Source organism: Caloenas nicobarica, chromosome 13 (genome assembly GCF_036013445.1).
Source record: "Caloenas nicobarica isolate bCalNic1 chromosome 13, bCalNic1.hap1, whole genome shotgun sequence".
Taxonomy (NCBI): domain Eukaryota; kingdom Metazoa; phylum Chordata; class Aves; order Columbiformes; family Columbidae; genus Caloenas; species Caloenas nicobarica.
This window is the reverse complement of record NC_088257.1, coordinates 1,603,619-1,627,242: the sequence shown is the minus strand read 5'-3', so window position 1 is coordinate 1,627,242 and position 23,624 is coordinate 1,603,619. Positions and strand designations below refer to the sequence as shown.

The window sequence follows — 23,624 nt, the reverse complement described above, 5'->3', positions numbered from 1 at the left end:
GATGCCGTGCCACCTTTTTGCACGCTGGTTGATCTGGCTCTGATTCGAGAGTGTGTAGTGGGCAGAACGAGCAGACATCAAAGCCAGGCTCAGAAATGTGGTTTCTGAGCCAGATTGCTGCGGGGACCCGCAGATCTGCCTCGCAAGCGGGGTTCAGCAGTACAGCCTCACGCTCCCCGCAGCCCCGTCACCCTCAGCGCTGAGCACTTCATCAGATTGGCGGAAAAGGGGGGATTGTCCGGGTGCTCTGCAGTCCAGAGTGTCAGCTGTACCCTGGGCTGCATCCCCAGCCCCGTGGGCAGCAGGTTTGGGGGGATCCTGCCCCTCTGCCCCGCTCTGTGAGCCCCCCTGCAGCGCTGGGCCAGCTCTGGGTCCCCGGCACAGGACACACATGGAGCTGCTGGAGAGGGGCCAGAGAGCCCCAGAAATGACCCGAGGCTGGAACAGCTCTGCTGGGAGGACGGGCTGAGAGAGCTGGGGGGTTCAGCTGGAGAAGAGAAGCTGCGGGGAGACCTTAGTGCGGCCTTTCCAGACTTTAAATGAGCCTATGAGAAGGATGGGGACAGACTTTGTAGAAGGGCGTGTCCCAACAGGACAAGGGGTGATGGTTTTAAACTAAAAGAGGGGGGGTCCAGGTTAGACACGAGGAAGGAATTGTTGGCCCTGAGGGTGGTGAGAGCCTGGCCCAGGTTGGCCAGAGAGGTGGTGGATGAACCATCCCTGGAGACATCCCAGGCCAGGCTGGACGGGGCTCTGAGCAACCTGAGCTGGTGCAGATGTCCCTGCTCATGGCAGGGGGGCACTGGGGGGGCTGGGAAGGGCCCTCCAACCCGAACTATTCAACCATTCTATCTCCTGGCTGGAAGATTTGTCTTCCAACAGGTGGCCTGTGTGCCCCGGGGCCAGGGCTGGAGCTTGGGGCCACCTGCGGTTCTCCACCACCAGCACTCGGGGGGCACCGAGCCGTGGCGGCAGGCTGGAAACATCAGTAAAAAAACCCCGAACAAACAGAAAACCAAAAGCTAACCAAACAAAACACGCTGAAATTATTATTATACATTCATTTGTGTTTTTAATGCAAGCACCAACAGCTCCTCAGCGGGGAGGGGATGGGAAATCCCTGTGTGCCACTGGGGATCCCCGGGACAGGGCTGGGGGAGAGGAGAGGGGACAGGAGCGGGGGCTCGCCACCGCCGCCCCCTTCCCCCTCGCCCCACCCGGCCGCTGGCAGGACGCAGAAGCGACGAGGAGCGGCAGGGCCCGGCTGCGGGGCGGCCCCTGCCCGCGGCTCAGCGGGGGCGGCACCGAGCCCGGGCCGGGGCGGGGCCGCCATGGCCGGGGCGGGGCGGCGGCCGCGGTGGCTGCCGGGAGGTGCGGGAGCGCGGCGGCGAGCGGAGGTAACGCGGCCGGGGGTCGGCGGTGCCGGCGGGCCGGGGAACGGCCGCCTCCGCTGCGGCGGGGCCGTCGGCTCTCCCTGGAACATGTCCTCCCCCGCTGCAGCGCGGGGCTCCGGGCGGGAAACCCCCGCTGCCCACCTCTGCCCCGGCGGCGGGGTTTCTCCGGGAAATGCCCTTTCCCGCCCGGGCCCCCCGCCGCCGCGGTGGCCGAGCCCGCCGGGCCTGCGCTGAGGGCCCGGGTTGGAGGCTGCCCGGGCAGCGCTCTGAGCAGCTTTTTCGGCCGAGTGAAACAGGCACGCTACACGTGTATATACACATGAACCAGACACGTTTCCCACGGGTCGGTAACCGGCCTTAGGGTCGGAGCTGCCCCCATCAGTTGCCGCCCCCGCCGGCGTGTGCAGCCTGTGGGCCCTGCGTGCTTTAATTCCTCCTCACATCGGGATAAAGATAATGCTGGATGGCCCAGGCGAATCTGAACGTGGCCCTGCGAGGAGCGGGCGGCAGCGATGTCGGGTGTTGCTGAACAACAGTGGATTTTTACAGGGAAAAAATATCAGTGCCTCTGTTGTGTTTGCGGCATTCTGAAAGCGGGTGTGTAGGCTTGCAGTGTGGAATAACGCATGTTTCTTACATGCTTCAAGGGTTGGTTTTGGCCATTGTGTTTGATTTGATGATAAATAAAACGGCAGTTCTCTTCACTTGGAGTCGAGGAGCTTCTCAGCTTGCAACAAGCGAGAGTTTTGCCGTCGTGCGTTCTGTACCTTGAGCCGTGACTGAACGACTTCAGCTGTGTGTTTAAAGATGTTCGTAATATTTTGTGTTTATATAGATCTGTCGTCAGCTTTCAGTGATACGCTGCGGTTTTTGCCTTCTAGATTTTTCACGAAGTTTTTGTTTTACGGGATTTACAACGCTTACACTTCCGACTTTGGAAGAGAAGTTCAGCAGAAATGTCGAAGATTGAGAAAATGAGTATCCTCGGAGTGAGGAGTTTTGGCATAGAGGATAAAGACAAACAAATTATCACTTTCTTTAGTCCGTTAACTATCTTGGTGGGACCAAATGGTGCAGGAAAAACGGTAAGATTTACTAGATGTTTGGTTTTGCGCTGTAAATAGCTCTGAAAGGCCTCAAAATATAAATAATGATCTCCAGAGAAAGGTTTTAGTAATATGGGAAAAATATTGCTGTTCACTGTAAATATTGTGGTGTTTAGCATTACCAGAGATCTGCTTTCACGCCTGGATTTTGCAGAGCACTCGTTGATATTTTTCATCGGAAATTGATCGCCGTCCTGATTAGAACTGGTTTTGCAAAGTACCATATTCTGACACTCAAAAAAAAGAAAATTCTCTTGCCTTGCGTATTTAACTCATTTGTAAATATTTGGGCTGTTAACTGTGGTTTTTTCCTGTGTTCTATCTTGTTTACTCTAAGATGCCATTATAACTATATACTTACTTCTGTTTTCTTAGACTATCATTGAATGTCTTAAATATATATCCACTGGAGATTTTCCTCCTGGCACCAAAGGAAGCTCATTTGTTCATGATCCAAAGGTAAAAGTCACAGTGACTGGATTTAATGTGTGTTTACTCCTAAGTAAGATACTGAACTGCTCTCAGGGTTGGGATGAAAACAGGGATGCTCAGGTTCTAGGCAGACATGAGCTGCCTGTATTGTTTCAGGAAGATGAGAACCTTACCCACAGCTGGGAAGTCACGTATTCATTTGGATGTTGAGAAGAATTTCCCTTACTCAGCTTTTTTGTTTCTGCTAAAGGTTGCCAATGAGACAGATGTTAGAGCTCAGATTCGATTACAGTTTCGAGATGTAAACGGAGAGCTTGTAGCTGTCCAGCGGTCCATGGTCTGTACCCAGAAAGGCAAGAAAACAGAATTTAAAACACTTGAAGGTGTCATTACTAGAACAAAGTAAGTTGTCAAGTTTTTTTTTCTTACTTTGGCGTGAAGATCATTTTTTGTGCATAAGACAAGGGAAAACTGCATAATGCATTCCTTGAAGTAGTTACCAGTGCTCTTAGATTAGAGCTGTGTAGCTTCATCACTTAATCAATTGAGTCCAAAATCCTACATTTGCTAGTCACCACTTTATGAACTGCTTAGATGCATTTTCTTGCATTGATTTGAAAATTGTATTAATAATGATACAATTTGAAGGTAGCATTGTGTGCAGTACATAGGCTTTACTTCCTTTAGCACCATTTTCAGTTTCAGATAATTGTTGGCCCAAGTTTAACTCTTGATCTCCACTATTCAAGAACTGTATTCACTTAACTTCGTTCAAGATCGTTTTTGCTCCCTCTGGTGGTTCTGCTTAGTTTTAAAATGTGTAGTAGTCCTGAGTACAAATATTCATGGTCTTAAATGCATGTGTTGAACGTCGTCATTATATGCTTAAAACTTGTTACTTTCTAAGTTCTTGAATCTCTATGTTACCATGAGATTATATGTTAAAAATGCAGTTTACTTTTAAAAGAATTTGCCAGTAACTTCTTTGGGGATTTTCTTTATCTGTGCTACACAGGCATGGCGAGAAGTCTAGTCTGAGTTCCAAGTGTGCAGAAATCGATCGAGAGATGATCAGCGCCCTTGGTGTTTCCAAATCGGTGCTTAACAATGTCATTTTCTGCCACCAAGAAGAATCCAACTGGCCATTAAGTGAAGGGAAGGCCCTGAAACAAAAATTTGATGAGATCTTTTCAGCAACAAGGTTTTTCTTTTTACTGTAGTTAAATAAAAACTAAGAAATGTCTTTTCTAATAACACAGGTGTTAATGAAAATATTTAAGGCATTGTTTCCTACGTCAGTATTGCTGTATTGCCAGCAGGATCTGAAATTTTGTTGTTTTGGGTTTTTTTTAAAGGTATATTAAAGCACTCGAAACTCTCCGTCAGGTACGACTGAAACAAAGCTTGAAAGTAAAAGAGTGTCAGACAGAACTGAAATACCTAAAACAGAATAAAGAAAAAGCACAGGAAATCCAGAATCATCTTAGCAATAGAGAGGCTCAGCTGGCTGCTTCTAAGGATAATGTGAAATCTATTGAGAGTCAGCTTGATCCGCTAAAGGTAATTTGTGTGATGATTACGTTAAGACTTCAATACAAAACAATACATAAGAACTAAAGAACACAGATGAATGTGAAAGCTGGATGAATTTCTTCATTAAAATCTTACACTTTTATGTTGTATTGTCTGATCCTTTGCTCTGAAGCAAAATCAAGCATACCTCAACAAACCTGGCAGATGCTGGTTTAATCCATCAACCATCAGTGGAGATTTAAGAAAATAGTTTGTGAAATTCCGGTAGCGGCTTTGGGTTTTTGTAGCTTAATTTAAAGTCTCTCTTTCTCAAATTTAGCTGGTAACTAAAACTATTACAAACTGTAAGTAAAACAAAAACTAAACTAAAACCTAAAGCCCAAAAATTCCTCATAAAGCTGAAGGTTTTACACTTGGGCTGACTATATTGTGTAGAACAATTGATTATGGGATGCATAAGCTGGTGAGATATTTTACTTGCAGCATCCTTTCCTTTGCAGAGTTCTCTGGCAGCGGTTGAGCACAATCTTGTAAAGGCGATGAGGTTGGACAATGATGTGAAAGCCCTGGAGAGCAGGAGGAGGCAGATGGAGAAAGATAACGAAGATTTGCAACAGAAGATGAAAAAGGTTGCCTTTTAAATTGTGTGCTGCCATCCCTTCTGCTGAAGGATCACTCTGTCTTTTGCTATGCGGTGAACCAAGTCTATATTTTATTATGCATCAGATATTGGTGAAGAACATTGTCGTAGCGCATGTGGTTTGCTTGATATTATCAGATATTGCAAATACGGCTCGGTAAAGCTGTATTAGTTTCTGTGTAATTTGGGTTAAATTGCTTTTTGTAGCTTTTCCCTCTACCATAGGCTAGCTTGCCAGGAAGTCAAATACTGACAAAAGTTTTTGTAAAAGTGGTGATTACTGGTAACAATGCCCTGCAGTGTGTAACTTGAAAATATCTGCCTCTCACTGCATGTTGATGACAGCCAGTACTTGTTTTGACCAGAATGTGATGACTCCTGGTGTTAATATTATTTATCTCCCTGGAGATTTCTTATTTCTTTCTCTTAACATAAGAAATAATTGTCAGTCTTCTGTTGTGATTGTGACAAGGCATTTAAAACTATTTTGAAAAATAGAAATAAATTCCTTAGTGGTAAAGGTTTAGATTAATTTAGCCTAAGAAAAAGAAGTTTTCTTCTTCTAGTTATACTTGTAGCATATTTACTTTTTCTTAATATATGTCTTAATGTAGAAATTCTGTGTGGGAGGTGTTGGTGTCTTATTTCTTGAATGCTGTTATGATGAAAACTATACTTTTAAAAACCACCATTAATTGGCTTATGAATTTAGTCCAAAAGCTAACTTTATGCTGTGTTCGGTGTACAGGTTTTTCAAGGAACAGATGAACAGCTCAGGGACAGGTACCAGAACCACCAGAGAACAGTGAACGAGAAGGAGAAGAGATTATTGGACTGTAAGCGTGAATTAGATAGAGCCACTAAAGAATGCCAGAGATTTAACAGTGAGAAATCGGAACTCCTTATTGAACGAGGTATTTCAGCCTTCATCTGTACCTTGTATTTATTTTTAATGTAATTAAGATCTGAAATGGAACTAGTGATAAGAATTGAAGGGATACGGACTGGACAAAACCTGTAAATGTGTCTGAGTTTGGGCTCAGCTGCACAGTGTGGTGTGAGACTCTCACCACTGGACAGGTCAGAGTTTCTAATGTGCACTTGTTGTTTTGAGCTGTGGTTACACCACGTGGTACCTTTGTTCTTAAATGGACCATTCTTTATAAAAATATTCCAAATAGATAATTTACGGTGGCATAGATCAGTGTCAGCCTAGTAGTTTACAACATAGTTGTTTTCATTGTCTGAGCTTGTACTTTCTTGAGGTGATGAAGACGCCACTAACCAGATGTGATTTTATATGTGTGTTTTAACTGAGAAAAACGTGAAAGTTGAATGCTTGGTGTACTCGGTGTCTCAGGTGGGGGCTGGGGACCAGTCAGAGGGCGTTAGGATAATATTCTTGCATATGTCATCTGTTCTCTTTTAGATGGACTGTATACAAGCGTATACACTACAGCTTTACTGAAATTCCCACAGTCCATCTGTTTGGGCTTTGTTTATATTTATCAGGATAATATTTTTAAGAGGCTTTCTTTTCAATTCTTTATTTATTTAACTAATAAAAATTTAGTTACCTGTAATAGCAACCCCTTAAGCTACAGCTTGTTTTCACTCTGGAGCTTCTTGTGTTGTTTAAAAATACTTCTGTTTCAAAGATTTTAAGAAGATGGTTGCAGTTGTCTTTGAATCCTAAGTGTATCTTCTGCCTCAGTTTTTGAGTGTTTATGTCACGTTTTCTTTTTGTGAAGGTCGTCTTCAACTGCAAGCAGATCGTCACCAAGAGCACATCACAACGAGGGATTCGTTAATTCAGTCTTTGGCAGCACAGCTGGAATTGGATGGTTTTGAGCGAGCACCCTTTAATGAACGGCACATCGCCAATTTTCACGTGTTGTTGAAGGAGAGACAGGAGAGAGATGCAGAGGCTGCAAATCATTTGATGGTGAGAATTTTGTTGGTTTAGTAGTGTAGTTTTGGCTGTTATTGTGTTACTGGTCCATATGTGTCTTCATGGTACTGGGAGGAAGAATGTTGGGGAGGAAAAACTTAAGCCTTTGTTTTTTCTTCTAGAATTCCTTATTATGGGTTGCCTGAATCTTCCCGTGGATATTAGTTTTGGAATTAAGAGTGGTCATCAAGCGATCTGAACTGCCAAAGCTATTGGGCAGGCGGTTCTTCAGACAGGTTTTTCTCAGCAACCGTCTCATGCGGGGAGATCACCGACAAGCTAAGAATCCTGAGGAAGAATTACACTGGGCAACCGCTTTAAGAATAAGCAAATTTTTGAAGTCATCTTCGAAATGCAGTTGCTCTCACAGAGCTCTACCAGGACGATGCATCTGCTTCTTCCTATTGAAACATTGCAGCAGAAATTTTTTGTCGAGTTCTGTTTCAATGTCTTGTATTACAGTGGTGAATATTTGCAAGCTAGTGTGAAAGTGTTTTAAAATGTTGTTTTCCTATGAAAAAATAATGAGTATATTATTGCTGACCTCTTTCAGAGAGAATTTGCACGAAAAGAAGCAATGAAACAAAAACAGATAGACGAAATAAGAGACAAGAAAACTGGATTAGAAAGAACCATTGACCTGAAATCAGACATTCAAAATAAGAAGCAAGTTGAGCTGAAGAATGTAAAATATGAATTGCAACAGTTGGAGGGGTTTTCAGACAGAATTCTGGAGTTGGATCAGGAGATCGTCAAGACAGTAAGTTAAAGTAATTGAAACATTTTGAAGTAAAAACTTTTGGCTGTATCATTAAAAACAAACAAACAAAAATCAGCCAAACAAACAAACAAAAAACATTGACGTTTACTCCATCTCTGCTGCAATTTTGCCATTGGAATTCCCTCTCTATTCAGAGCATGCATAGAATGAATATACTGCTTCTGTTCGGTGAGTTAGAAATAGGGTAATGGCCGGAGACGGTGACATCGTGGCATTAGTCAGTCTTAAATTATTTCGTGTATTCTTTACAGATCTTATAACAATTCCTGTAACAGCTAATGGTACAGCTGCTGGGCACCATCAGAGCTTTCTTCTCTTTAGAAAGAACTTCATTCATTTGTGTCTTTTGAACTTTTATTTTTTGTTTAGGAACATGAGCTGGAGAAAGCTGAGAGGAACAGCAATGTAGAAAAGCTTGAACTAGAAGTACGAACTCTGCAAAATGAGAAGATAAACCTGGACAAAACTCTTCGGAAGCTGGATCAAGAGATGGAACAGTTGAATCTGCATACCGCGACAATTACCCAAATGGAGATCCTGAAGAAAGACAAAGTAATTTTTGTATTATCATCTCATAAGAGAGGGACACAAAGTTAATACAGTCCCTTCAGGATTTGTGTATTTTGCAGCTGTTTATCAACAATCATATGTAAAGCTTCTGTCTGACTTCATAGAAGCCATTAACTCCATGAATGCATTGAGTGACATAAACTTGAAGATATGAAGAAATTAATATAAAATGCTTCATTTCCCCAGGCAGACAAAGAAGAGCAGATTAGAAAAATAAAATCAAGACATTCTGATGAACTGACATCACTGTTGGGATACTTTCCGAATAAAAACCAACTTGAAGACTGGCTTCATAGTAAAAATAAAAAGATTAATCAGACAAGAGATAATCTTGGTAAACTTAAGTAGGTATTAATTTAATTGATTATGTCTCCATAAGTGTTTATGTAGTTACGAATTTAAACGTTGGAAAGTTAAATATGCTTAACATACTTCTTCCTTAAATTCATTATTGTTTATTTAGATATATGCAAAATCAAAGAAAGCGTCCTGCAGAGTGTTTGTAATGTATAGCTGATATAGTTTGTGCTAGTGAATAAAATCACAACACTTGTAGCATGTCAAGGGCAGCAGTAAAAGCAGACAGCAAAGTATTGTGCTGGAACAGCCTTAATTGTTTGTACTAATCCAAGCTGAACTGCTGTGCTTGGGGAGTGGAAATTGCTGGTCTCCTGACTTTTAAGTCCCAGAGTGGTTAGTGACTACATCCCAAATTCATGTGTGATTACCCGTTCCTGACTTCATTTGATTATATAAAATTATTTGTCAGAAAGGGTAGGTAACACCAGCACATTGTGCAGTGACGCACTTTGAACTTCCACAAAAGAAAAAAAAAAATAGTGTAAGCATATTGCATAATTCAAATCTGTGGAACATGAGTAGAGGGATGCTAACATTTTTTGCCGAAGAGGTTCGATAATATCTCATAAGCAATAGTTGCAGTAGGTGAAAAAACTTGATATTGGGTTATTCTAGAAAGTTTTGTATGGCTTTGTCATTATACATTAGTTTCTCATCATTAGGGGTCTAGAAAACAAAGGGGAATGAAAATGAAACACTTTATACTATATTTAGATTAATAAAAAGTTGACGCTATAGATTTCATGAAAAATTATTAAAGAACTGATGACAGTTCTGCAATATCAATTTCAGATTAACTACCCGTGGTTTTGTTTTTGCTTAAACAGTCTGAAATCTTCATGATTTATGTGTAATAAAAAGTTTATGCATTGATGTTTCAGCAAACGACTGGCATCAGTAGAGTATGACAAATCTCATGCCAGTAGTGAGCTAAGAAGAAAAGAAGAGCAGTTGTCCCTTCATGAAGCACAGATTTTTGATGTCTGTGGCAGCCAAGATTTTGACAGTGATCTGAACAAACTTCAAGATGAAATTGAAAAAAGTTCAAAACAGCGAGGTAAATTTCTGTATTTGTATATAATTCAGACCAGTTCACCTAGGGCCGTTTTGGTTTCCTACCTTTGTGATTTTGTGGGTTATAATTTTGTCTCATTTATGACAAATACATACCTACTTTAGGTCTGATTATGCGCTGTTTATGTTTTTACCTGAAGTCTTTTGTTTCTTTTTAAACCAGCGGTGCTTGCTGGAGCCACTGCCGTTTATTCCCAGTTCATTACTCAACTGACGGAGGAAAACCAGTCGTGTTGTCCAGTTTGTCAACGAGTTTTTCAAACAGAGGCCGAGCTGCAGGACGTCATCAGTGATCTGCAGTCCAAGCTGCGTCTGGCTCCAGACAAACTGAAGTCAACAGAGTCTGAGCTTAAAAGAAAAGAGCAAAGACGTGATGAAATGATGAGTCTTAAACCACTTCGGTAAAGTACTTGAGCCATATTGCTGCAAGCTGTTTTCTTTCAAATGCTTGGGGTTGGATTATTAAAAATCATGCCGATATGAAGGTAGTTTTATTCTAGGGCTAGTTAATTCATTCAAAAATCTCGTAAGTGAGATAAATATTTTGCTAGCATTTGTTCTCTGCCCATTCGGACTTTTAAAGTATTTTATATTTTTGGTATTTCTGGTCCTTTGGGTCTTCTTGTGAGGTTGAGGTAGAAAAAATGGTTATATAGTTACTTTTCCACCAATTATTTACACTATGCAGTCAGAGTTCTGCTCCTCGTCTTTTATCATTGTAATTTAAAATGGACAGGCTGTTTTTGTTGTTACTGAAATGTTTTCATACCACATCACCCCCAATATGTTTCTTAAAAATGCTGAAATGGAACTTGTGTAGGCAGAATGGGAACTCAATCTGTATTAAACACCCTTTAATAAGATCTTGATTTATATTTCCTTTGACAATACTTTTTCTTGCTGGCAATTTCATATGATTTACGATGTTCTCAGAAGTAATCTCTGGATTTTTCTAGTGAATTCCCAATGCCATTTATCTTTCCTTGAGGTTCAGTCACGTGCAATTCCATCATGTGGGAATGTATCTTTGTCTCCGATACTAATAACCCGTATTAGATTGGACTGAATTTATTCCTTTATTTCAGTTATTTAAAAAATCTTTTTGCGTTGTTATTGTTTTTGAACTTGCAAGGTAATACAGACTGGAGGTAATACTAACAAATTCGGAAAAGGTACCTACAGTATTTTCCAATTTCCAGGCTGAATTTGCCTGGATTTTTAAAGCTATGAAAATACTGGACAGGCTGTTCTGTTGTTGCCTCCCTTTTATCTTCCTGTTGCCTCCTTCCAAAACACAAACAAGTAACACCAGCCCTAAAGAGTCTTTGTCAGAGTCCTGGTTTTGGGGGGTTTTTTGGTTAGGTTTTTTGGTTTGGGGTTGGTTGGTTTGGTTGGTTGGTTGTTTTAACATATGAACAGCATTTAAAATAAGAGCATGTAGGTTTCCTGCCAGCAGGCGAAGAGACTCAAGTCTCAAGAAATTTGCAGACTGTTGTTTTGAGAGAATTTGGAGAATATTTGTTAGGGGGTAGATGTTTCCTTCACAAGAGGGCACTCTTGTACAGTGGATTTAGACCCTCTTCTGAGCACTTGCTGTAGTTAAAAACCAGAAGATTTTGTTTGCTTGTTTGTTTCATCTCACCTGTCGAAAATAAGGGATGTATTACCTTAGCAGGATATATAACAGAAGCTTAATCTAACATGGGCAAGGTTAAGGGGATGCTATTTTGCCTAAATTAAGTCTTCCACCATTAAATCATACCACAGATTTTGTGATCTTGAACATCTTGCATTTATGCTACTGTTTTTGATAAAGGAAATTTTAACGGAGTTGTATTTTATTTCAGGCAAACGGTAGTTGAACTCCAAAATACAGACATACCAGGTTTGAGGAACAAGATACAGAATGCAAACAGGGATTTGGTAAGCCTGAAGGGTGAGATCGAAGAACAGGAGGCGCTCTTGCAGACGGCTTTGTCTGAGGAGGATGGTGCCAAGGCATGTTTACAGGATATAACACTGATGGAGAGGTACCAGGTATGCTTTGGGCGTGTCTTGTAATACATAAAGGCAGACTCGCTAGCATCTAAATATGTAGGTATTCAATCATATGACAAAACTGTGAGCTCTTAAGACTTTTCAAGCAAAGTAAAAATATTTTAAGAGACAGCATAACATAGGTGGTCTTGGTACTAATAAAACTTAAAGGTTTTATGGAATGATTGTTGCTTTTGAGGAGCGCAGAATCCCTTGAGTTCTGATTCAGTTCTGTGCTATAGTGACTAGGAAAAGAAGTATAATCCACAACCTGAGCACAAACACAAATACAGCAAAGTGGTTTTCGTTCCTCATAGTCATTCTAGTTCGGCGTATGCTCAGCATCTCCTCTGTGTACTTCTGAAATCTTGTCACACGTGTTTCCGTGCCACCCGAATATATGGTAAAGGGGAACGGATACCCTACACTTATTCTGATGCAGGAGATTGTTTGGAACAGTCTTCACGCCTCTGTTACTAACACAAAATCTTTGCTCGACTGAGAACCACGAGAGGGACAATTATACAGAGAACCTGGCGCCCGACAGACGACTGCAGAGCGTTCACGGGTGGGAGACGGTGGCAGCTCTTGAGGCTCCGACAGTTCTGTTGTCAGAGACAGGCAGCACACGTACCTGTTCCGAGGTGTGCCAGGGATGTCCAACGCCCATCCATCCCTACTGACAGGCTTCCTCTCACGGTCTGAATTCCAGTTTCTAACTGATGTAACCTTACCCTGAGTGAGGTGACATTGCTCCAGCAGAGGAGATAAATTTGAAGGTCTCAGGTCATGTGTGCCCCAAGCGCCCGGCTTGTTCTTGTGTGCCCCAAGCGCCCGGCTTGTTCTTGTGTGCCAGAGATAAAAAAATATATTGTTAAACACTAGTACAATAATGATAGCACTTTTCCTTATGCTTTCAGGCTGATATTAGGGATTGTGAACGAAAAATTGCTCAGCAGGAGGCTAAGCTGCTAGGAGTCGATCTAAGTAGGTCTGTTCTACAAGTAAGCCAAGAAAAACAAGAGAAAAAGCATTTGTGGGATACAGGTAGGTCATACAAAACGAATACTTCATTTTTGTGTTGAAAATAATGTTCCAAACTTTCCACCATTAAAATTGTAGTTTACTTATTTTACATTCTGAAATAACTGTATTCTAATACTTTGTTGTTTTGGTTTTTTGGGGTTACACAAGCTTAATTTAGAGTTAAATTTTCATAAGAGAATAAATGTTTGTAATAACAGATTGACTGTTTCACTCTGTTTTCAACCATAGTTACTGGTAAAATTGAGTTAAATCAAAAACTCAAGCAAGACCAGCAGAATCAGATTCAGCAGCTAAAGAGTGCAGTTAATGAGCTGAAAGCAGAGAAACTTCAGATTTCCAGCAGCATGCAGCGTCGGCGACAGCTGGAGGAACAAACGGTGGAATTAACCACTGAGGTTCAGTCCCTTTGCAGAGAGATCAAGGTAGGAAATACTCTTAATTATTAACCATTAGATATGTTGTCCTGGGAAAAAAAATAATCTTGTTATATTTAACATTGTCTGTAATCCTGGCAAATAAGATGTATTTTTAAATGTTTGTCCTGTGCTGCTGTTGCAGATCTTTGGGAATTTCCAGAACTTTATTAATACATGTTTTCACATCTCTTTTTCAGCACGCATTAAAAAACCCACATAACTGTTTTTACAACTTGAAAAATTGTTGATCTTTAACTGAATGAGAAAATAAAAAGGACTTTCTCCAACTACTTTTCAGGAAGCACAAGAACAGGTATTTCCTTTGGATGCGACTTTAGAAAAACTGCAGCAGGAGAAGGAGGATCTAATGAATAAAAGGACTACAAGTAATAAAGAAGCACAAGAGAAGGTTTGTTTGCTTTTGGCATAGCTGGGAAATGGGATTATGTGTTGGTTTTCAGGCATGGACGGAAGCCATGGTAATGAGTTTGCTTTTAGGAAACAGCAGTGACTTCAGCAAATGCTTTAGGATGGTAGAACTCTCAGGGAAGAAAAGAAACACAACCAAATCAGGAGATGAGCTCAGTCATAATGAACCTTGGCAGTCTTGCCACAGGGCTTCTAGGGACATTTGGCAATATTTAGTGACCGATGGTATTGAAAAGCCCCTCCTGATAGATGGGAGAGGAAGAGCGAGGGTGACTGTAACTTGTCCTTGCCAAGATGAACTTGGTTTTCTCAGGCGAAGCGGCCCTCTTGTATAGGCACAAATGAGTGATTTACCATTTGTTCTGGAAAACATTTTCATGGCAATAAGGAGCATCTGGATTTCAAAAGCTGAAGGCTTTATTAGTAAATGAAAGGGAGTTACAGTAAGGAATTGTACTTTGACAATATCGTTATCCAGTATCTAATCTTTGATACGGAGTGTATTGGTTCTTGGATACAAGACCGCATTTCATTTGAAATCTTTTCCCTGCAGATAAGTGTCATAAAAGAGAAAGTTAAAGACATAAACAAGTACATGAAAGAAATTGAAAACTATATTCAACAAAGAAAAGACGACTATAAAAAGGTAACCTAAAAAACAATCAACAAAAATTTGACATTAAAAGCACTTCTGTGTCTAAATCGTGTACAATTTTATTTCTTTAGCAAAAGGAGGCTGAACTTGAAGAAGTAAATTCTCAGTTAGCTACCTGTGAGAAACAGAAGGAAAAGATAAGTAGAGAGATGGAAACGATTCGACAAGACATTGACACTCAAAAGGTAGATGTATTGATTTACAGTGAAGTATATTTTGCATAGTTGAAACGATTTGTCGTTCTGGTTTAGGTCTCCCTAGGTCTGTAGTGGTGCAAAGTTTGTCTTCTCCCTCAGCATTAGGCTGAAGAAAGTCTTGAGGTTTGTATATGCAAAAGTAGATGCATTTTAGAAAACTTTTCTTTCTTATTTTGTTGGGGTAATATCAGGTGTTTTCAGAAGGATCTTTGTGCACAGAACACATGTTTTCTGAAGTAAGACTGCTGTACGGTGTTTCTAATTGCAGGTGCCAAAAGTCACTAGTTACTCCAGATTTTATCATATACTTTAAATTCTTGTATGTATATTTGAAATACTGTTTATATTCTTTATAGGAAAGATGCCTTTCCCCATTCTACTGCACCACTTACTGTCTAACTTGTAGAACTGAGATGGAGACTTTGTTAAATCTTATCCTAAATTCCTTGCCCTGTTTGAAACATTGATCAATACTTGCACACAGGATCACTCTTGTGTTCGCCTGTGACAAGAAATGCTGCAAGTGGTATTTCAGATTGAAATATAAAATAATACTGCTGATTTCCATTTTACCCTATTTCTAGCACGAGTTCTCACTGAGACAATTTTCGGCATTGCCAATTAGTTTATTTTTGCAGCATGTTTGAAAGTTGTGCAGAACTCATACTTTGAAATTGCGAATCAATATACTGGCACATTATGTAACTACTTGCTTTCCGTGGTGATAGATACAGGAGAGGTGGCTGGAGGATAATCTGACTTTGAGGAAACGGAATGAAGAGCTGAAAGAAGTTGAAGACAATATAAAACAGCTTGTGAAGGAGATGGGAGAAATGAAAGTCCTGCAAATGAAAAAGTAAGCATCTTCAGAACGGTGGTTTTTACATAAGAATTCACTGAATATCTGAATTCCTACCTGTTCCAATCTAATCCATTTTTTAATTACTTCCACCACTAAATCCACATTTTAAAAATAATTCAGGTCTCTGGATAAGAATATTTAGTTTTCAGTTTCAGTCTACTTGCTTAGGTCTCGGCAGCAAATTTTATATTTACATCAGTAGCTTGATATTAATTGCTTAGATAATAAACACTTTTGAAAAGGAGTTAGCCCTGTGCTGGTTCTTATGTGTGAATTATTTATTTAGCTTTCTAGAGGTTACCCAATTAATTCATCTTTGCTCAATATCCCAATTTAATTGCACCTGTGAAATTATTTTATATGTGTTCTACTTTTAACACTTTGGAATTTGAACTTGATAACTTCCTTCTCCCACTCAGAATAGTGATTTGACTATGTTCTTAACAAACTTTAAAATATTTTTATTTCAATGATGTCTTAAATTCAGTGATGTTAGTGCTAGAATTTTAACTGTTACAGGTGTTATAGTTACAGTATAATGAGCTACTGTCTGACATAGAATTACAACCTGATTAAAAGATCATGCAACACTAGATACAAAAGGCTCACATACCAATTATGGTTTCACAGTGAACAAAAACGTTTAGAGGAGAAAATAGAATCTCTGAAAAGAAACCATGATGTTGCACTTGGCCGACAACGTGGATTTGAGGAAGAGATTGTTCGGTTTAAAAAGGAACTTCGAGAGTCACAGTTCAAAGACGCAGATGAAAAATACAGGGAGATGATGATCGTTATGAGAACGACAGAGCTTGTGAACAAGGACCTGGACCTCTATTACAAGGCTCTTGATAAGTAAGTATTGTCCTCTGTGGGTAATTCTGAAATAGTTTAGGCTTTATTACTATTGATAACCTTGATGCAAAAGCAGCTTTCAATTTCAGACTTCCAGGAGTAACTTAGAAAGAGTAAATTCATATAATTATTTGAGATGTATAATAATTTCTCTTTATAAAATCAGATATTTAAATATTAAGATAACAAGATACACCTTTTGAAATAAATTAATGAAAGTACACTACAAACTGCACGGGATTGGTAGGAAAGAAAGATGGGGTTTGGCCACTGTATAAATTCACAATACACCCATGTCTTGAATATGGTGTGGAGTTTTGGTCCCCTGTATTACAAGGGGCCCAGTAGCGCTGGAAAAAGGAGACCAGAAGAGCAGAGACGTGGTTGAAGGTGGAGCAAAATGGGCAGGGGGAGAAACTAAATAGATGGGAACTTTTCAGATTCAGAAGACAAATCTCAGTGGTCTAGAGGAACCCTGTTTTAAGCACTTTTAATGATTAAGTAAGTTTAATATTAGAATGTAAGCTAATCCAAAATGTATTTTGTGAAGATTTAAATTGTCAGGGCATTTATAACTCTTCCCTTTCAGCTTAAATGGAAAGGCACTCCAAGAATTTCCCTTTTAGAGGTCAGAATCTTTTTGTGTGATATCAAATAATCTATTGTTTCTATTTAAGGCAAAACAGGAAACCAGTCTTGTAGTTTCAAGAAAAATAGATAAGCATCACTTATTGGTAATCATCTGAAAAATCAGTGAGACAAAATGTTAACTCTAATGGCCAGAGACTGAAAGCTGTATCTGTAGCTGGGAAAACCAACATTTTGGGTGTTCTGTGCTGTCAGATAATCTCTATTGACTTAATAATATTGATGAGAAATGCATTCTTGGGTTTAATGAAGTAAATAGTTGAAAGCACTTTCTTCTTTCCTCATACTTTAAAAATCCTATTAGAGTGGATTCTTCAGGATTCCCCGGAATAGATGGAAATAATTCCTTAAAGAGGGGAGGTGGGAAAAGTATATGTAAAAGTCCATTTCAGAAGTGTATTTTGCTTCTACTGTATTTTTTTGAAAGAAGACATTGGCATAAATAGAGCAAGCATTTACTTCATTACAGAACACTTTTTCCTTAAAAAGCCAAGTTAGAAATGTAGCATCTTGTCCTTTCTTGAATGCTTTTGGAAGGAATCGCCTATTGTTGAACTAAAGTCATGTTGATATAATAACCAGGGAAATTAAATTGAAAATTATTGACATCCCGTGTTAACTCTTGCTGCTGAAGAGAAAGGCAGCTCTAGTCATAACATCTGTTTGGGTAGTTATAAGTTATATTCTCAGTACAGAATTCTCTGCTCTGAGGAGACTTTTTACCGGTTCTCCTTTCCTACCGAGACCCTGTTATTTGCATTGTTGGGGGACTGTGCCAGTGAGTAACACTGCATCAAATCTGTCTTCTTGGTGTCTGTCTGAAAGTAGACCTCACTCATCAATTGTAAATTTCTTAAAAGTCAGGTAAACTTGCTGTCTATTGAGTGACCGACTGCAAATCTTTTTGTCTTCATTACTCTTCTACTTCCTGAGACTGAGACCAGAATTTGGTTGTGAGACCAGAATTATTTATGTAATAGAGTGTGGTTAGTCTTTAGGTACTTCTGCATTCAAAATGAACTGGTATTTATGATATTTTTAGTAAAAGGGACGGGAGCTGCTGCCTTCCCTGAAGCTCCTGTAGTCTGTATCAGTCCATGGTTGCACCCTAACAGTTTATATTTTTTATTGTTCTTCTTTAGAGCAATAATGACATTTCACAGCATGAAGATGGAAGAAATCAACAAAATAATTCGTGACCTTTGGCGAAGCACCTACAGAGGACAAGGTATGCATTTTTTTTGGTAGTTTTGCCCATATATGTATCCATTTGATTCTGAGCACAGCATACGGAAAAGTGTTTGTTCAAAATATTGAAAATCCAGGATCAGTTGGTTCCATTCTAAAGGCAATATCTGTTTTTCACGCTGTAATCTTTTTATTACACATTATGTAGTAAGTCACAGGATAAACAGTTAATTTTCCTTTTTCCATGTTTTCCAAAGGTAAGTTTTCCTGAGACAGGGGAACTGCATGAGTTCATTCCTTCCATTTTGGAAAAATTAATTTCAAACATATACATGTTAATGGGAGTTCCGAATGAATTTTTTTTTGTTAGTGTATTATACCTCTCAACTGTTAATGCTATGATATCTTTAAAGATTTCTGATAATGTAAAAGCTGTCTCCTTCCCATTTTTAGATATCGAATATATAGAAATTCGTTCTGATGCGGATGAGAATGTCTCAGCCTCTGACAGAAGAAGAAGTTACAATTACAGAGTAGTGATGATCAAGGGAGATACAGCACTGGATATGCGAGGAAGATGTAGTGCTGGGCAAAAGGTAATAGCTTTGTATTTTTAGTGCTTAGTAAAGAGGATTCTAAAAACTAACTCAGGTGAATGCAAGAGAGTAATGGATTCTGAAGTGATGCTGAGAAACAGTTGGCTACAACTCCAGTTTACAATTCTGTACAATTTCCCTTCACTGTATATGAATTTTTTTCCTTCCTGAGGGCTGGTCCTTGGTCTTCTTGGCCCAGCTGTGTCTGCCTCTAAGTACGAGAAGATCTCTCTTTCTCGCAGTTGTGCTACTCTCCCATCCTGCTGAATGTCACCTCTCAGTCCGTGTCAGCACATACACACCATACCGGACTTCCAAGTGTTTCATCCCGTTCTGTCCTGTGTCACCCGTTGGCTCTGCGTCTGGCCGTTCAGCTGTCTCGTTCTCTTATGTACGACAGAGCAAGTAAAATATTCCTAAGCAAGAGAAAAGAACCAGCCTTGTTCATCTGCCTCCAGAATCACCATCTCTACCTTTTTTTTTTTTTTTTTTTAAAAAGAAAAAGAGCTGAGGTATGGAAAAAACCCCGTAATACGTGTAGCCATTTGACACTGGCATATTGGTTACGCAGCTTGGACAGCCAAAGCTCCCTGCAGTGTTACTGCAGGAAACTACTGCATCCTTAGATGAACCATTTTGGCCAGAACAGGCGATCCTCCTAAATGCAGAGATAGTAGAAAGGGACAAAAATGCAGCCAGGGCTGCTGTGATTTCTTCCCTGCTGGAACACTTTCTGCCCATCCTTTGTGCCTGCAGCAAAGACCAGGAGGGCTGTCCCTGACCCTTGCCGGTCACACCAGCCCAAGGACACTGGAATTGCATGAGGGAGACACGTTCTCCTCCCTCTTCTGCAGCAGGAGCTGGAGCTTTCTGGCTCCTGTTCCTCTGCAGCAGCCGAAAGAGCCGTGATGGCAACAGAAATTGATGTTGAGGAAGAATTGCCATTATCTGAATCAACAAACCTACTTCATTCCCTCCAGAGCAGCGATTCCCACTGCGCTGTTCACTCCAGCAGGGTTTTGTTGGCAGCCAGGTTGTTTGCATGGCCAGATGGTACAGACAGTAGTAGAAAATTAAATTAAGGAATGGAACAAAATGATACACAATATTTTTGAGCGCATACAGCAATAGAATCATGAAAGGATCTTTTGTGAGAAGATGAATACTGTATCGTTGCTTGAATATGAAAAATGCTGTCAAATTAATTCCCACCTGCACGTAGATGTGTACTGGTTTTGAAAATTCCATACTGATTTGGGGGGAAATCCAAATCTTAGAAAACAGCAGTATAGGCAAAAAAAAGTGTCCTGTCCTAAAGCAGTCTAGGATGTTACGTTAGAGTCCTATGTAAATGAGAGTGAAACTTATTCACAGTTTCTTAGCTTATATTCTGAGAAGTCTCCTTTGATCATGAGCGGTGATGCCAGCAGTCATGATAATTGGAAAGTGTTTTTGGCAGCAGTTTCCATCGAGTGTTCTGTCATTTTCAGTAGTTCAGAAGATCTAATAATAATGTGATTAGGCATAGTAATACAAAACTAACATGTAAGGTGGTGAATCCTACCATCTTCGGTTTTAGTAAGTAGCTGGGAGCTCAGTAACTCGAACTCGGTGATACACATACGGATTTGCACCGTCCTGCTGCACTGCGCTGGGACGTGAACAGCGTGTAGGGTAACGCACATGGCAACGTCGGAGCATCTTCACCTTGGATTGGAATCCTTACTTCCAGTACCTCCTGGATTTTGAGTATTTGACTTGGACTTCTCTGGTATTTTTCCAACACTACCTTGTAGGATGGACCTTTGAATTCAGACTTGCAGTTTTAATGTAGTTTTTCAGTAACTGATAATTTATTGTCATTTTGTGAACTATCAGCGCAGCGTTATATAAACTTCAGTGGTGGTTTGTAATGGCGTTAAAAGCAGCACGTTCCATGTAGTTCCCTCTAAACATTTTGATGAGTGAGATTTTGTTGTTTCTTTTTTCCTTAGGTGCTTGCTTCTCTTATCATTCGTCTTGCTCTAGCAGAAACCTTCTGTCTCAACTGTGGCATATTGGCGCTAGATGAGCCCACGACCAATCTGGATCGAGAAAACATCGAGTCTCTTGCACACGCACTGGTGGAGTAAGTGATCTCTTCTTGTGAGCTGCAAAGATGGATAGTTTTCAAATGTTAATAGTAGTTGGCAGAAGTGAACTACATTTTAAGCTGGCATATCCTTGGCATCTGCAAATATACATGCAAAGCAGTAGTTTTAGATTCCCCCTCCTTTATCTGGAGAAGGAAAAATATTTCTTAAATAGACTTGCTGATCTGCATTAGATTTCTTGACAGTTCATGTCATTTGTTATCAATAGTTAAATATTTTTGTACTATGTATTTCAAGTTCTGTAAAACTAGAATGCGACTTAGATAAACATACACTAAGTAATATCTCTTTGTAGGATAATAAAAAGTCGCTCGCAACAGCGTAACTTTCAGCTTCTGGTGATAACTCACGATGAAGATTTTGTTGAACTTCTGGGCCGTTCCGAATACGTGGAAACATTCTACAGGATAAAGAAGAACATTTACCAGTGCTCTGAGATCATGAAATGCAGTGTCAGCTCCTTAGGCTCATACGTTCATTAGAATTCCAAGTAATTACCTATTACAGACTGGCTTAGCTGCCTAACTTGATAGAGCTCAAATGAAAGCATCTGAAAATACAGTTCCTTCATATCATATACTACTGAAGATTTGTAACAATTTTTGTCAGAGTCTGAAACTATTAGCTTTTTAAACTTTGTGTCTTTCTGAATATTTCTGTGCCTGGCTTTAAGAATCACTGTGATTTGGAAGAATTTAAACGAATACAATGCAGTTAACTTTTAGATGTATTTTACGCTTTAAAAGTGAAAATAAAGTTGTGATGTTCTTTGCGTATGTCCTGGCAGGGAGATCCAGATGCAGGTTCTCTGGAACAGCTGCAGCTCTGTCAATAGATCAGGGCTCGCTCTCCATCCCCATGTTACAACACGTTCGAGATTCATTTGTGTCTCTAGTCAAGGTGTGCTCATCACTACCCACCTATTCTGCACAAAATTCCCCAGATTCAAAGAGAATTTTACTGCTTTCTTTACAAGGTAACATTGCTGTCTGTCAAAGACAGAATCTTCACAAAGTATAACAGCTTTCTTTAGAACAGAGGGCAGTCCCATCTCTGACTAGATGAGAGTAGATGACAGAAGCATATTTTAACCATATTCTCTTTGCTTGATGTCATTTACCTCTCTGCTGCTTTAAGATGATGACATTTCTGAGAGTTATGTCATATTCTGATTCTCCATGAGATCCAATCAAGTTCTGTAAAAATGATACAAAACTGCTTTAGCTAATTTGTGTGGATGCAGAGCTTCACCTGCACTGCTCCGAGTTCTTCCTGAAGCTCTTTTCCTCAGTGCAGCCGCATCCCGTGGCCCTGCAGAACGCAGGCCAAGGGGAATCTGCCGCTCCGAATGACGGCAGGACGGCAGCAGGGATGGCACGCCGCAAAATGATCGTCACGGGTCCTGACGTTTCAGACAAGGGTTCCTCAGCAGCACATCTTGCTGGCTCTGAAGCTGTAGGGGATGAGATTTCTGGGTGTCTGGTTCTTCAGAACCAAGGGGGCTCCTCTTCTACCTTGAGCTCTGGATACCGGGTACGAGTCCACAAGCAGAAGCAAGCTGCACTTGGAATGCTTTAAATCTTTGCAGGCAACAGTGAGCGGCCAAACCTCCCTTGCAGACAGTGGATGACCCAAACTCAGTTTTAAAGGAAGAATCTTTAAACCACCATAAAAAAAAAAATGTTAATTTCAGTAACATCAGGAAATTTTGTCTTGGGCAAATACAGAAATGAGGCTGAGAAGGCTGCACGCTGCGTTCCTGCCGCTTCTGTGTGTGGGGATCCGGTTATTTGCAGGGGTGAATTGTTGCTGTGAGCGAGGACAGGCAGGAGTGCGGGAAGCTGGGCCCTTGAACACAGGATGATTTCCACCTGAATTTTCTGAAACTGCAAGTCACCAGAGTCAGGGTGGCCCCAGTCAGCGGGAAACCGCTCACAGATAAGCGAATGAATGGGACTTCCTAGCAATTACGCTCTTGCACCAATCCCCTAAAAAAGCAATTAACACCAAACGGGGGCAGGCGGGAGGAGAAGGCAAAGGAAAATGCTGCTAACATGCATTACGTTTGCAGTTTTAAATAAGAAGCTTCACCGACTCTAGTTCTACTTCCTGAAGGGGAATTTTCTTAAAGATATCATCAACAGAAAAAAAATGACTCTGAATTTTCAAATTTTCCTGCCCTGCCCGTTCATTTTAGCATGACGCATACATCCCAGGTCATGAAGAATTACATTATCTTCAGCAGCAGCTCTCCAACCTTTGTGAATTCTCTGGGGTTTTCTCCCCCCCAAGTTAAAGCCATGGTTTGCAATTCCTCTATCATTTGGGCACATTTTTGCCTAAATCAGCCCTTTGTTACCAGCTGCGGAGTTTATCCTCGCACACACACTTCGGGGATTAAACTTTTTGCCATAACTTGCGAAAAAATACAGAAAATGTGGTGGGAAACTGGCCTCTCCTATGTCAAATAGTATTAAAATTACAAAAAAATAATCCATGTTTTGGGGTTTTTTTTTTCATACCTTTCACTTGACTAATCCACAGGCTCCTCTGTAGCCAGCAGTGGGACAAGAGACTCCACCAGCCCCGTGGTTTTGAAGGGGTTGTCACCCCTACGTGATGCTACAAAGTTCCAGGCCGTCTGTAGCGCAGACCCAGAGATGTTTGCAGGCAGGTGAGGCAGATCTATGCAGCTGCAGG

General features: G+C 40.6%; 1 protein-coding gene across 2 annotated transcripts; it reads left to right on the top strand.

Moving 5' to 3' along the window:
• The first annotated feature begins 1,346 nt into the window (after window positions 1-1,346).
• RAD50 (RAD50 double strand break repair protein) lies at window positions 1,347-21,692 on the top strand. Of its 2 annotated transcripts, none has more exons than XM_065644226.1 (26): window positions 1,347-1,397; window positions 2,276-2,479; window positions 2,876-2,959; window positions 3,183-3,334; window positions 3,948-4,133; window positions 4,288-4,492; window positions 4,966-5,094; window positions 5,854-6,019; window positions 6,857-7,050; window positions 7,610-7,816; window positions 8,207-8,389; window positions 8,594-8,751; window positions 9,649-9,824; window positions 10,005-10,242; window positions 11,689-11,878; window positions 12,799-12,925; window positions 13,154-13,347; window positions 13,640-13,750; window positions 14,324-14,416; window positions 14,497-14,610; window positions 15,351-15,478; window positions 16,115-16,339; window positions 18,130-18,215; window positions 18,629-18,771; window positions 20,766-20,899; window positions 21,220-21,692. In XM_065644226.1, the coding sequence occupies exons 2-26, from the start codon at window positions 2,351-2,353 to the stop codon at window positions 21,404-21,406; spliced, it is 3,939 nt and encodes a 1,312-aa protein (XP_065500298.1). In that variant the 5' UTR covers window positions 1,347-1,397; window positions 2,276-2,350; the 3' UTR covers window positions 21,407-21,692. The 2 variants fall into 2 exon arrangements, with proteins under 2 accessions (XP_065500298.1, XP_065500299.1); XM_065644227.1 differs by lacking the exon at window positions 1,347-1,397 and adding an exon at window positions 1,963-1,991.
• Window positions 21,693-23,624: the final 1,932 nt, after the last annotated feature.